Source organism: Fusarium flagelliforme, assembly GCF_020744385.1.
Source record: "Fusarium flagelliforme strain FIESC 12 MPI-CAGE-AA-0113 chromosome Unknown B0J16scaffold_2, whole genome shotgun sequence".
Lineage (NCBI taxonomy): Eukaryota > Fungi > Ascomycota > Sordariomycetes > Hypocreales > Nectriaceae > Fusarium > Fusarium flagelliforme.
Window position 1 is genome coordinate 2,484,921 of NW_025763504.1, and position 14,955 is coordinate 2,499,875.

The following is a 14,955-nucleotide window of genomic DNA, read 5'->3' on the forward strand; positions in this document are numbered from 1 at the left end:
TTTACCAGATGTGACCGTGGGATTGGCCCAACAGACTCCATTCATCTAATCTTTGGAAACCATTCATCTAGAATACCTAGATTCGAATTTTTGTCTTTTGCTGTAAAAATATTTTTGCTATCATCTCTCTGTTTCACTGACTATTTCTTTTTACTTTTTGGGCTTTTTTAAGCCCGTTGGGTTTCTCTTTTGTACATTCGAAAGAAACCATTCCCTTTCGCTGCACTTCTCGCCAAGTGAGGCTTCTCTGCGCCTTGATTTTTACGTCATCCCCATAACGGCGGGGTCCCCGACGCTCAGCCCCTCCAAACCCAAGCGGATTGCTGTAAGGCAAGGCAACATTGTTTGTACCCATGATCTGTCGTTCGTCGCCCACTTTCAGGCGCCTATTATCTTCCTGGTAACACTCATTGCCAAGATTCATCTTTCAGATAAGTATGAGGTGCCGCATTCAACTTATTGCCTTAAAGCTTACGATTAGTTACCAGCGCTTGTATCAACCACCAGCTTGCTCGCATATACAAGATCAAATATTCCTATCACGTTTGCGACAGACATCTAAACAGCATTTTTCGCTTCAACAAGATGCCTGAATTCATTAGCACACCTCTCTATGGTGGCGCAATCACTTGCGACCTGCCTGCCAAGTTTGCCGATGTCAGGTTGGTCTTCTATTCTCTTTGCGCCCAGAGCTTGAGCTGACTCTATTCCTGCAGCAAACTGCGACAAGTCCCCGATAACCAGGAAGTCTGGATCGATCAGGATGGCTTCACTAGCATCATCTTCGATATCACCGAGCGCGTCGGAGGTTCTGGCTCGGGCCCTGAGATCGACGGCCGTGCCATGACAACCCATCTCGAAGACATGGTTGGATCCGATATCCATACTGTCAAGATCTGGAACACTGCTGAGACCGAGTTCTCGAACCTTGAGTACGTTCGGAAGCATTTGTGGAATAGGAAGATTACTGACAGACTTATCCAGTGGCACACCTGCCTACACGCTCATTTCCACCCAGACCCCTCACGTTAGCAAATCCCGCGACTCGACATCTGCGCCCGACTTCACTGCTATCATTATGACACTGTTGCGACTCGAGAAGGAGAAGACCGATATTCTCATCACCATCAACGTGCCACATATCAAGGGAGAGTACGATGAGTCGGAAGTTGACCTTGAGCTGGGACGCCAGGGTAAGCTGATTGGCGCCGCCGTCGAGTACTCGGCCAAGATCTGGTCGACGTTCAAGATCAAGGATTGGGGTCTGTTTGGTGCATAAGCGCTGAGGTGCACGAGAATATCGTTGGGTATGAACAAGTGAGGACATATTCAGGGTGCGAGAGTAAACCGTATCAGAAGCTAGGATATCCTGGGATGATTGCCACGATTGATGACATTTTCTTTGTGGATGGATATATGAATACAAAGACACACAAGAAAAGCACTCTCCTTACGATTGAGAAGCAGTACTCCTTTGTACTTTTCAATCATATGACTACGATTATTTCTATCGGACAATGCTTATGTGTTGTAAGCCGACTTTGGGAAGGTATCGTTTTCCAATCTTCCCGTGAAGGGCACAGAACAGACTTGCTCCAAAGATCAAGATTATCTATTCATCCACCTTCAGAAACATACTTTAGTAGTCCAGGGTATGAATGACCGTGGGTTTCTGTAAAACCTGCTTATCACAATACAGGATAGATCAGTTTATACGACGGTGATATAGAAGAGTTGTGTTCTAACACTCAGTATTTGGAGGCATGTCGCTACAGGGTACATTCTTTCTGGGTTGCGAGAAATACATTGGTGTTTCTATGTACTGTTTGTTGTATCATGCGTGTAGCGATTATATGTACGGGTATCTTTAACATGCTCCTATTCATGCTTGGCCTTCAATAGACAAATCAACCAGCTTCTCAGTAACGCTCTCAATTCCCAATTTGCTGGGAGCTTTGCCCCCAGCTTTCCCGCCCTCTTGCTTCGCCCACTTCTCCGCAATGAGCTTCATTACGACCTTTTGCGGACTCCCAGGGTTCTCTGCCCGTACGATAGCCATCTGCTCCTTGACAAATGTCTGATATCGGCTTGGGGCTTTCCCTGCCGCTGCTCCTCTGGGCGCCGGTCTCGTCTGTTTCAAGAGTCCCTTGCAGCTACCGCATCGATGTCGTTTCGGGTCGATGCTCTTGGAGTGTCGCTTGAACTCGGTTCCGCACTCATCGCACTCCCACACATACTTGAAGTCGATGTCGTAGCTGTGCTTGGTCGTCACTTCGATTCCACGATCACCGAATACAGACGAGCATTTCGCTGCCCAGATTTTGAACTCACGACCGTGAGGATTCGTTGTGATACCGCTGACCATAAAATTGGCAAGATGACAGAACTCGTGGGCCATCACGTTGAGGAGGCGGTGCTCATCATCGATGACCTTTTCAGCAAGCTCGATCGAGGCATGATGCTTGTAGGTCACAGATAGTTGCTCGCCGTCAGCCTTTCGCGTGGTTCGGGTAGTCTCGCGACGCCAGCTTGCTCGACCAGCTGTAGTGTTGAGGGTCTTTGTCCATACAAGCTTTACACCCCCAGTGGACTCAGCAAGTTCGGCAATCTTGCCCTGTGTTATCTTGTCATCCAGTTCAAGCAGGAAACTCTCGGCCAGGGCGTGTTTCCTAGCAGCGAAGGACTTCTTGGTTTCCTTTTTGGGATCCTTCTTGGGACTCGCCTTACTGGGACTCTTGGTGACGGGAGGGAGCATAAGCTTGCGAGGTGAGTGTTGATCGTTCCAATCATTGACGAAATCCTGATTCCAGAAAGCGTCCATGCTCGGACGGTGAGGTGTCTTGGGTATAACAATCTTTTTGTTCGGGGATGCTAGGCCCTTAGACTTCGTGCCTCTAGGTGGAGTAGTAGGAGGTGTGGTGAACTGGTCCTTGCTCGATAGCTTACTATCCTCATCTGAGAAGTCTTCGAGCTGAAGTCGTAGTTTGGATAGTGTATCTGCAAGATCGGAGGCTGTGCTTGTGCCTGGAACACCTTGTCGGGTGCCCCTGCTAGTTTTCCGCGATGCAGTAACATCCTTGTCCGATGCTGGCTTCTTCGTGATATCGCGAGTTATGCTGTTGGCATCTGTAGCACAGCCAGACGCTTTTGGTACAAGAGCTGGGACATTCTTGATCGATGGCACACGATCCCTTGTGCCGGTAGTTCTGGGTAGTGGGTTGTTGACTTGTCTCGTCCCTTTCCTCACTGGCACATCGGGAGATTCGTTCAGCCAGTCAGGCTCAGAAACAGAGTCGGAAATCTCATCCGCAGTCTGATAGACACTGGGCTCATCGGCTTGCTCCTCCTCATGGTTCACCTCCGTATCAGTTCCACTATCGATCTCACTGTCAATCTCCCGTGCGAACAGTAACGCTTTAGACTTTGTCAAGTCAATTTTTGAGGTTTGCTTTTTGGCGTCCGTACTGGGCATTGTGATTGTACTCGTCTTGGCTTTTTGAAGTCGTCGGACTCTTGTTAACACAGTCTCCTTCTCAGAGTTGGAACTCTCGTCGCTGCCACCGTCACTATCATCAGAGTCTTCTACAATCCTTCGATTTCTCCGTCTGCTAGGTTGCTTGCGAGCCTGTGGAATAAAATCGTCATCTTCAGACTCAGAGACAGGCTTCATCTCCGTCTGGGAACCAGGAGTTGTTTCTCGTGATGACCTTGTCGAACTTTTTGCTCGAGCCTTGCTGCCTCGTTCCCTGACGTTTTCCTCTTGTTCCGAATTCCATTTTTGGAAGAGAGGATTGGCTGTGACTTGATTTGGCTCCCCGAGACGTCGGACACGGCGGGATTCGGAGTTGGCTGTGGCTTTAGGAGCACGGGCAGCAGTAGTTGAGGGTGCTGACTTAGTCGTCTTCTTCGTTGCTCTGGTGCTGGGTTTCTGAAGTAACGTCTTTAGGTCAGGGAGGTCATCGTCACTGGAGAAACAAGCGCCCGCCAGTCTCGCCATTATGAATTTGTAAGATCCGCGAGGCAGAAAGCTTTGGCTATGACAAATAATATGCGTATATATGTTTCTTGGATCGTTAATGGCACACGGATGTAGACAGAAACACTTTTAGTTAGATGATAATGGTGGTGTAGGCATGCGGTGACCTGGAGACGAAGGTGTTGATAACATAAAATGGCTTAGCTTAGATGCAGGCTGACTTTGGCGGAAACATGAATTTTCTATGTACGATTCTGAGAAGTCTCAAACGAAAAGTAAAGAGCCGTCAGCGTTGGCAGAGCAACGACCCCCTTGGAATGTGGCATCGCGACTACACGTGACATGCTAGAATAGAATGCGAGCTGGAAGAGGGTTGAGTAGGTAAGTAAGACATTGGCTCACGGCAGAGACTTGAAATAATTGTGCTAGATATAAATGCAAAATTGAGACAAATTAATCATGGTGAACATTGGTACGTAACTTCTGCATGAGGTACAGTATCAATGATTTCGGTTACAGTTCTAGAAGTGAGAACTTGAGGCTGGTCGAGTCAAGAACAAGGACCCCACCCAACCATGGATACTGACACCGGGGATGAATGAAACCGAGCCGGAGATGGGAAACAGGCTTTGACATGATTATTTTTGGTGTCCGGCTGTATGAGAGACCCTTGCTCTTGCTTGCCTTGGTAGGCAAATTTATCGTGTCAAGAATAGGGTAAGCGATTTGTATTTTTTTAACCCCTGAAAAGATGCCTACTGTTACAATAGCATGAATATTGGCTGTGGACGTCCACATCAGCACAACCTGCTGCAAGGCCAATGCGCCTTTTTACTGTCAGAAATCTCGGACGGATTACAAAACACTTTAACAAACGAAAGAATGACGTAGAATTTGATCATAGAGCACATTGGACCGAGTAATAAAGATTCGGTCTTGATACTACTAGGTACTGACTGTATGTATCGGGAAATGAGCCGGACCCAAGCACCCAAAGACTCACTAATGAGCTTGGGAAGTTAAAAAAGGAAGCGACTCCATTCTCGGACTATTTGGAGCGGGTTAGAAGTGGGATCGAGAAAAGGAGGTGGCCAACGAGCTTCAGTGAATCAGTCAGTCAATGATAGACGTCGAGTCTGAGTGATCATCCATCGGCTGTTGACGGATCTTCATTGTTATTGACTGGATTTGTTCGGTGCATCCATCACCAGCCAGGGTCAGCATGTTTATTGTTTTTCTGCAGGTAAATCACAACATGCCGTTGTTATTTATCGTTATCACAGCACTTTTTTAGTTGGTATTGTACAGTAGTTGATTTTCACCCCGGTTGATACTAGTCAACGGGTGGCGTTTCACCAGCTTATCTGACAAGACAAAGTTGCTCTTCTCAATCCGCTTCACGTATGATTTTTCAACTTCAAACCAGTCGCATCAAGATGAGCGCCGCTCTAGCGTGGTGGATTACGGAGCCGTTGAGCCAAATTTGGGTTGGGAGGTTGAGCTAAATCGCAAAGTTAATACTAGGTAGGACTGGACTTTGCTCGCTGGAAATGGAGAATGTGAGAGAAAAAATTCAAGTGGTCCTTGTATCCAGCCAGCTCTAAGCATTTGATGGAATCGATGATCGTGTCTGGGACGACCAGGGATGACCTTGCTATGGAGCTAATATCTGCACCACGGTAATATCACACAGGCCGCGTACAGCGTCGTCATCGATTGCAATTATGCTGCATCAAGAGCCTGAACCCCTCTGTGGCAGTGTTTTTGTGCGTTATTTATGTAGACAGCATTGCTAGTGTCGGTTGTTCCTCAATACAGATGAAAGCTCCTTTTGATGACTGCGGTTCAGTATGTACTGTACAGTATTTTTCTTATCAAACAAGACGAAAATACGGATGCAAGGTGCATGATCTGTTCCTGCATAATGGAGACGAGCTGCCGGCGATTCCTGATTCCACTCTATTTCTAGGCTCTACCTTAGGCTCTAGCTCGCTTGCTACATCACCGCCCTTTCTCCATTTCTGCTCTGTAATCAATCACAGATTCTACAATCGAGATTACATTGGTATCTTAAGGCTGAAACAATTACAGTCAAGATTAGGTAGTCAGCAATGGTGATATTACAAGGAAGGATAAACTATATGAGTCCAAGTGTCGGATATTACTTGACAAGCGATGGAAGAGATAAGGGAATGGTAAGGAGGATTAGGTTCCTTGACCGACCAGCCATCCATCATGAGAGTCAGTGAGGGAGCATGCATGCAGGCGCATTTCGAGGACAAGGTTACGCAGCAGTTTAATTACTCCACGCTTCACGTATCTGACGAACCAGCTGAAGTTTGTCCAAATCGCCCACGGCTGTGGCCGCAGCCGTCGACGGGAGCCAGCAGCTTACAGGGTCATAGGCACGTGTAGATAGTTTGATATCGAGCTTGTAACCAATCTCAAACGCTGAAAGCCATTGAAACTTTGCAGACGCACATGGGAATTGCCTTGCTTCATGCATTTCCTGCCTTGAAATATCGTGTTTGGGGGAACAGTAGCTCAGCCACTGTTGAACTTGCTTTCAGGGTGACCAACTGCAACCTCCATGCGATGCCACTGCAACGCGACAAAGCCTACGCCACGTCACGCTCAAGGCAAAGTTGGATACCTGAGGTGTCTATGCTTCTCATTTGATACTGCACTGTAGCCATTATTGTATGCTAAGGCATTGTCAACCACGGCTCTGGGTCATAGAGGGAGATTGTCATTGTCTTGAACATCGGATGTGCCGTTCAGGGGCGCACTGCTGCCCCTCAGTGGAGGCATCGTCCAGCAGCCCGATTTGCAGCAGTATCCGGCCCGCTGAGATGGAAGGAATCGCTCCGTGCCAATGGTGATGGACGCGTGGCTGGCCATGAGAGTGATACCTGAGGGGTACGAGCTCTTCGAAGGTTCCGCCTCATCAATCTCGTATCGCTTAGGTGCTGCGTATTGCGTAAGGACCGCCTCGCCGTCAAATATTACCAGCTGAGAAATTGGCTGTCGAGTACCCAGCAAGTACTGGCGGGGGGGCTTGTTGGACAGCAGCACATTTCTATCCGAGCAGTCCGTAGTGCTCGTCAACATGAACAGGCAAAGCCTAAAGTGACCAGCCACCCTTCAGAGACATGGACCCAACCACTCCCTCTGCGATATCCAATCAAGATCCGTATCCCCTGGCGCTCCATGTCGACGCCCCTGGATTGCACAGCGAGTCGCGGGCGCGGGTCAGCTTTTTAGGGGCGATGGACCTCTAAATGGGATGGGATGGATGGGGCCATCATGAGGAAAGCAAGGAACGAAAGGAGACGGACCAGGAAACGGCCCGGACGACCCACCAGTTGGAACAGCACATCACGATGAGATGAGAACTGGAAGTGCTTGAGAGAGATCCATGGACGGGTGTATCAAATCTTTGAACCCAATTGAGTTTCAGCGGTCTGGCCGCTGTGAGTTTCGGGGTTAGCGGGTATCATGCCTTGTAAACTCAGAACATGGAAGCTGTAGAAACGGCCAATGACCCACCTGGCGATTGGAGAGCAGCTCTTGGCTTGCTGAGAAGTTGGAGCTCATTCGCCAACAGATTCAGAACGGAGACCCAAGAATCACTCTTCCTTGCACTAAAATCTCCCTTCCATTCTCAAACTGCTTTGCTTGGCTGCTGGCTGCCTGCTTTCCCCATCCATTGTTGTTGTCCTCCCGCCTGTACTTACCTCTCATTGTGTGTTGCTTGACTGTTTTGGTGTTCGATTCATCGATCCTCCCTTCTCTCTTCCACTCCCACGTTTTTGTGTGTACATACGTGTGTGTCTGCGTGGCTCGAGCAGGTCGATTGCTGGAAAAAACATACCAAGCCTTTTCTTGGTCTCGCGTTCAACTTTTCCACTTCATTTCTTTTGCATCACCTCTGTTGATCGCTTCTGGCATCTTAATCCATAGAGAACATCCATTGGAAACTTCTTTCCATCGATCCAAAGTGGCTCCCTCCCTCCCCCCTGCTATCTTACACCCACACCCAATACTGTAACATCTTCCACCCCCTGGACTTCGCCCTGGATAACCCGGCGCCGAGACACGCATCGTTTCTCTCCCTGCCCGTGCGGGTTGGAACTCAAACCACCAAAAACCAACCCTCGTCTCTCCCCTTTGCCATTCTTTGCATTACGCATTGCCGACACTCGTTTTACGGCTTCGCCAAATCATTTTGTCTCGCCATTTTTGCGACGACTACTACTCAAGCTGGTGAATCACACTTTCGTGATTGATTCATCTTCTTGAACTGGAATCGACGCTGAACCGCATCTCTTTCTTTGGCCTTTTCTGACCGAATTCACTGCCTTCCCGGCCTTTTGACGGTTTTTGACAACATCTTGCAGTGCCGGTCACGCTTGTTCTTCCGCCTGATCTCGAATCATAACACACTCGTTGATCATCCACATGTGTATCGATAGGTAAGTTGTCGATGATTTGTTCACTTTCACTGTACTGTATGCTTCGTCGCGCCGGCTTGAAACCGTCGGATGACGGTTACCAGTATCGGACCACGAACAACTGAGCCATCTGGTCTCGAACAACACGGCTGACCACTTTTTCTCTCAGATAATTCAATTAAAGCAGCATGTCGGGATATCCAGGCGGTGGTCAGCGCGACCACTATGATGATGGCTACGGCCATCCTCAGGGAGGCAATCAACAGCAGGGTGGAAACACAGACTCCTACTACCAAGACGATCAGTACTATGATCAAGGCTATGACAACCGTGGCCGCAACAACAACAACAACAACAACAACAACGGCAACGGCAACAACAGCAACAATAATAATCACAACGACGACGGCTACTATGATGAATCGTAAGCAATATAACTCTTTGACAGTATGCATCTTTCTAACACATGGTTGCAGTGGTTATTATAATGCCGACCCTAATAACCCCTATCAGCATGATGGAGGCTACTACGATGGCCACGACCAGTACCAAGACGGCTACTACGACAATGGCCAAGGAGGCTACTACGACCAGGACTACGATCGTGGATACCAGGCCCAGGGTGCTCGACAAGGCTCTGAAGAGGATTCCGAAACCTTTAGTGACTTTACCATGAGATCGGATATGGCTCGCGCTGCGGAGATGGATTACTACGGCCGTGGCGATGAACGTTACAACAGCTACAATGACGGACAGCGTGGCTACCGACCTCCATCCTCACAAATCTCATACGGTGGTAATCGCTCTTCCGGCGCATCAACTCCTAACTATGGTATGGATTACGGAAATGCTCTGCCTCCTGGTCAGCGTTCTCGAGAACCCTATCCTGCCTGGACTTCGGATGCCCAGATCCCATTGTCCAAGGAGGAGATTGAGGACATTTTCCTTGACCTATGCTCCAAGTTCGGTTTCCAGCGGGACAGTATGCGAAACATGTACGACCATCTGATGATCCTTCTCGACTCTCGAGCGTCTCGTATGACCCCTAACCAGGCTCTTCTTTCCCTCCATGCCGACTACATTGGTGGTGACAACGCCAATTATCGCAGGTGGTATTTTGCCGCTCACCTGGACCTAGACGATGCTGTCGGATTTGCAAACGGCCTTGGCAAGGGTAGGGGCAAGAAGAAGGCCAACAAGAAGAAGAAGAAGGACCCCGAAGCGAGTGAAGCCGACACTCTTCAGGACCTTGAGGGTGATGACAGTCTCGAAGCCGCTGAGTATCGCTGGAAGACCCGTATGAACAAGATGTCCCAGCATGATCGAATTCGACAAATCGCTTTGTATCTTCTTTGTTGGGGTGAAGCTAACCAGGTTCGTTTCATGCCCGAGTGCCTGTGCTTCATCTTCAAATGCGCGGACGATTACCTCAACTCCCCCGCTTGTCAAGCCCTTGTTGAGCCGGTCGAGGAGTTCACCTTCCTGAACAACGTTATCACTCCTCTGTACCAGTATTTGAGAGATCAAGGCTATGAGATTTCCGACGGAGTTTACGTTCGCCGAGAGCGTGACCACAAGAACATTATTGGTTACGACGATTGTAACCAGCTTTTCTGGTACCCTGAGGGTATCGATCGTCTCGTACTCCATGACAAGAGCAAGCTCGTCGATGTTCCACCTGCCGAACGTTATGTCAAGCTCAAGGACGTCAACTGGAAGAAGTGCTTCTTCAAGACCTACCGTGAATCTCGTTCTTGGTTCCATCTGTTGGTTAACTTCAACCGTATCTGGATCATCCATTTGACGATGTTCTGGTTCTACACCTCACACAACGCCCCTAGTCTCATTGTTGGACCTTCTTACGAGCAGCAAGTCAACCAGCAACCATCAACTGCCAAGTCTTTCTCTATCGTGGGATTTGGTGGTGCAATCGCCTCTCTGATCCAGGTTCTTGCTACCCTCGCTGAGTGGGCCTACGTACCCCGAAAATGGGCTGGTGCGCAGCATCTTACCAAGAAGTTATTCTTTCTGCTCTTCATTCTGGTACTTAACATTGCTCCTGGTGTCAAGGTCTTCTTCCTGGAGGGTATCGGTGGAGAGAAGATTGACACTGCTATTGGTATTGTCCACTTTGTTATCGCTCTCATCACCTTTCTCTTCTTCTCTATCATGCCCCTTGGTGGCCTTTTTGGCAGCTACCTAGCTACCAACAACAGGAAATATGTGGCCAGTCAAACCTTCACCGCCAGCTGGCCGCAGCTTCGCGGCAACGATATGGCTATGTCTTATGGACTCTGGGCGGTAGTTTTCGGTGTCAAGATGGGTGTCTCTTACATCTACCTGATTCTGTCATTCCGTGATCCTGTTCGATATCTCAGCATCATGAATGTCGACTCGTGTCTCGGAGACGCGCTCTTGTTCGGTAATCAGCTTTGCAGATGGCATCCGACTATTGTTCTTGCCCTGATGGCCTTCACCGATGTCATTTTCTTCTTCCTCGATACCTACCTCTGGTACGTTCTCCTGAACACCGTGTTCTCGGTTGCCAGATCGTTCTACATCGGATCCTCCATCATGACACCTTGGCGAAACGTCTTTTCCCGTCTGCCCAAGCGTGTGTACTCCAAGATTCTTGCGACCACGGACATGGAAATCAAGTACAAGCCTAAGGTTCTCATTTCACAAGTATGGAACGCTATCATCATTTCCATGTACCGCGAGCATCTCTTGTCCATCGAGCATGTTCAGAAGCTTCTTTACCATCAGGTTCCCTCTGAACAAGAGGGCAAGCGAACTCTGCGAGCTCCGACGTTCTTCATCTCCCAGGAAGATCATTCCTTCAAGACCGAGTACTTCCCCGCCTACAGTGAAGCTGAACGCCGAATTTCGTTCTTCGCTCAGTCTCTGTCTACCCCGATCCCTGAGCCTCTGCCCGTGGACAACATGCCTACTTTCACTGTTATGATTCCCCACTACGGCGAAAAGATTCTTCTCTCTCTCCGTGAGATCATTCGTGAAGACGAGCCCTACTCTCGTGTCACGCTTTTGGAATATCTCAAGCAACTCCACCCTCATGAGTGGGATTGTTTCGTCAAAGACACCAAGATCCTGGCTGATGAGACCTCCCAATTCAACGGTGAAACCGACAAGGACGAGAAGAACACGGCCAAGAGCAAGATCGACGATCTGCCCTTCTACTGCATTGGTTTCAAGTCTTCAGCTCCCGAGTACACCCTGCGCACTCGTATCTGGGCATCTCTTCGTTTCCAGACTCTCTACCGTACCATTTCTGGATTCATGAACTACAGCCGTGCCATCAAGCTTCTTTACCGCGTTGAGAACCCTGAGGTCGTCCAGATGTTCGGTGGCAACACGGATAAGCTTGAGCGTGAGCTCGAGCGCATGGCCCGACGCAAATTCAAGATTCTTGTTTCTATGCAGAGATTCTCCAAGTTCAAGAAGGAAGAGATGGAAAACGCCGAATTCTTGCTCCGCGCTTATCCCGACCTCCAGATTGCTTACCTTGATGAAGAGCCGCCTGTCGCCGAGGGCGAAGAGCCCCGCCTGTACTCTGTTCTCATTGACGGTCACTCTGAGGTCATGGAGAACGGCATGCGACGTCCTAAGTTCCGTGTTCAGCTTTCTGGTAACCCTATTCTCGGTGACGGCAAGTCCGACAACCAGAACCACTCTATTATCTTCTACCGTGGCGAGTACATCCAACTCATTGACGCCAACCAGGACAACTATCTCGAGGAATGTCTCAAGATTCGCAGCGTTCTCGCTGAATTCGAGGAGATGAAGACTGACAATGTTTCTCCCTACACTCCTGGTGTCAAAAATGATGTTGCCTCTCCCGTCGCTATTCTGGGTGCCCGAGAGTACATTTTCTCCGAGAACATTGGTATTCTTGGTGACATTGCGGCCGGAAAGGAACAGACATTCGGTACCCTCTTCGCTCGAACTATGGCACAGATCGGTGGTAAGCTTCATTATGGACATCCTGATTTCCTGAACGGTATCTTTATGACGACGCGTGGTGGTGTCTCTAAGGCCCAGAAAGGTCTTCACCTTAACGAAGATATTTACGCTGGTATGACTGCCCTCCTCCGTGGAGGGCGTATCAAGCAGTGTGAGTACTTCCAGTGCGGTAAGGGTCGTGATTTGGGTTTTGGTTCGGTCCTGAACTTCACAACGAAGATTGGTACTGGTATGGGTGAACAGTTCTTGTCTCGCGAATACTACTACCTCGGCACTCAACTCCCTCTGGATCGATTCTTGTCCTTCTACTACGCCCATCCTGGTTTCCATTTGAACAACATGTTCATCATGTTCTCGGTTCAAATGTTCATGATCACCATGGTCAACCTCGGAGCTCTTCGCAAGGAGACAATTCCCTGCGAGTACAACCGCAACGTCCCCATCACTGATCCTCTTTACCCTACCGGCTGTGCAAACACTGATGCACTTACCGACTGGATCTACCGATGCATTGTCTCCATTCTCTTCGTTCTGTTCCTCTCGTTCATTCCTCTTATTGTCCAGGAGTTGTCGGAACGTGGTATTTGGCGTGCTTTCGTCCGATTGATGAAGCAATTCCTCTCCCTCTCGCTCATGTTTGAAGTCTTCGTCTGTCAGATCTACGCGAACTCTGTGCAGCAGAACATTTCGTTCGGTGGTGCGCGATATATCGGTACAGGTCGTGGTTTTGCGACTGCTCGCATTCCGTTTGGCGTCTTGTATTCTCGATTTGCTGGACCAGCTATTTACTTTGGTGCCCGTTTACTGCTAATGCTTCTCTTCGCCACACTCACGGTCTGGAAGGGTGTCTTGATCTACTTCTGGATCACGCTTCTTGCCCTGACCATCTCGCCATTCCTGTACAACCCTCATCAGTTCGCATGGACCGACTTCTTCATCGATTACCGAGACTATCTTCGTTGGTTGTCGCGTGGTAATTCCCGCAGTCACGCATCATCTTGGATCTCGTACTGTCGACTCTCCCGAACTCGTCTCACTGGTTACAAGCGCAAGACCCTCGGTGACCCATCCGCCAAGGCGTCCGCTGATGTTCCCCGAGCCCCCTTTGCCAACATTTTCTTTAGTGAGATTTTCTCACCGTTGATGCTTGCTGTCGTGACGACCCTTCCCTATCTCTTCGTCAACGCCCAAACCGGTGTTGTGGCTCGTATTCAGAAAGATGGTAACGCAAAGCACATTCAAGCTACTCAGTCGCTGATGCGACTCCTCGTCATCGCCTTTGCGCCCGTCGCCGTCAATGCAGGCGTCCTGGCTGCCATGTTCGGCATGGCCTGCTGTATGGGACCTCTCCTCAGCATGTGCTGCAAGAAGTTCGGTAGCGTTCTCGCCGCCATTGCACATGCTACAGCTGTCATTTTCCTTCTGATCTCCTTCCTGGGCATGTTTATCCTTGAGAGCTTTGACTTCCCTCGTACTGTGGGAGGCATGATTGCTGTCATTTCAATCCAACGCTTCTTTGTCAAGTTGATCGTTTCGACCTGTTTGACTCGCGAGTTCAAGGGTGACGCCTCGAACATCGCTTTCTGGAGCGGAAAGTGGTACTCGATGGGATGGCACACAATCACTCAACCTGCTCGTGAATTCCTCGTCAAAATCACCGAACTTTCCATGTTCTCTGCCGATTTTGTTCTGGGTCATTGGCTACTCTTCTTTATGGCACCTGTCATCTTGGTTCCCAAGATTGATATGCTTCACTCTATGATGCTGTTCTGGCTCCGTCCTAGGTAAGTCTCTTCTATTACTCCTCTAACACCTATACTAACGACCCTCAGCCGACAAATTCGACCTCCCATCTACTCGATGAAGCAGTCTAAGCTTAGACGCAGACGCGTGATTCGCTATGCCATTCTCTACTTCACCCTTCTCATAGTGTTCATCGCTCTTGTTGCTGGACCTGCTGTAGTGGGCAAGATAATGGGCGAAAGTCTCAGCAAGACGCTCGAGGGGATGATCCCCCTTAAGGGGCTTGTCCAGCCTAACTATCTCGAGCACGACAACACCAACAGCTCGTCAGTCACTGGTATCAAGAACCCAACCTACACTGGTCCTGGTCTTACAAGCGGCAAGACTGCTGCGGAGGCCTCGGCGACTGCCAAGATCAAGCTGTTCTAAGAAACCAACACTGGAAAGGAGAGTGTTTTTGGAAATACTTCTGACGAAGTGAAGTAACTTCGCTTTGTTCTCACGTATAGAAAAAAAATTGTCAAAATGCCAAGCTTTTGTCTTTTGTTTTTTGTTTTGCTTTTCAGTTCAGTACCTGGCACAGGTGGATGCATTTGTACACACTCGGAATTTTTATAGAAGGGGAGGGGGTGAGAGATGGAGAGAAGAGGTCGGCAAGACGAGTCAGACCTGACATTCACTGGCTGAACTGGACTGATCATTTTTTGGCACAAGGCGCACTTTTTTAAACTTATTCTAATGTGTACAATGAAAGGAAACAACACATGGCAGCAACCTTAGACTCAATGCAAATAATGCCTT

At 49.0% G+C, this 14,955-nt stretch overlaps 3 protein-coding genes across 3 annotated transcripts; 2 read left to right on the forward strand and 1 right to left on the reverse strand.

The window, feature by feature from the left end:
* Positions 1-585: 585 nt before the first annotated feature.
* On the forward strand, positions 586-1,279 carry B0J16DRAFT_380428 (uncharacterized protein; the record flags this gene model as incomplete). Its single annotated transcript, XM_046131074.1, has 3 exons — positions 586-662; positions 717-932; positions 985-1,279. 3 exons carry the CDS (start codon positions 586-588, stop codon positions 1,277-1,279), a joined length of 588 nt encoding a protein of 195 aa, XP_045986444.1.
* Positions 1,280-1,570: 291 nt separating this feature from the next.
* B0J16DRAFT_62060 (SprT-like family-domain-containing protein) lies at positions 1,571-4,479 on the reverse strand. Its single transcript, XM_046134182.1, has one exon. It carries the CDS (start codon positions 3,995-3,997, stop codon positions 1,883-1,885), a length of 2,115 nt encoding a protein of 704 aa, XP_045986445.1. The 5' UTR covers positions 3,998-4,479; the 3' UTR covers positions 1,571-1,882.
* Positions 4,480-8,125: 3,646 nt separating this feature from the next.
* B0J16DRAFT_368771 (1,3-beta-glucan synthase component-domain-containing protein) lies at positions 8,126-14,955 on the forward strand. The gene is made up of 4 exons (XM_046130240.1): positions 8,126-8,451; positions 8,600-8,854; positions 8,907-14,195; positions 14,244-14,955. The coding sequence occupies exons 2-4, from the start codon at positions 8,619-8,621 to the stop codon at positions 14,581-14,583; spliced, it is 5,865 nt and encodes a 1,954-aa protein (XP_045986446.1). The 5' UTR covers positions 8,126-8,451; positions 8,600-8,618; the 3' UTR covers positions 14,584-14,955.

Coding starts and splice junctions, on each gene's coding strand:
- B0J16DRAFT_62060 (XM_046134182.1), bottom strand. CDS start 3,997: ATGGCGAGACTGGCGGGCGCTTGTTTCTCCAGTGACGATGACCTCCCT.
- B0J16DRAFT_368771 (XM_046130240.1), top strand. CDS start 8,619: ATGTCGGGATATCCAGGCGGTGGTCAGCGCGACCACTATGATGATGGC. Junction 8,855..8,906: donor GACGGCTACTATGATGAATC/GTAAGCAATATA, acceptor ACATGGTTGCAG/TGGTTATTATAATGCCGACC. Junction 14,196..14,243: donor CTGTTCTGGCTCCGTCCTAG/GTAAGTCTCTTC, acceptor AACGACCCTCAG/CCGACAAATTCGACCTCCCA.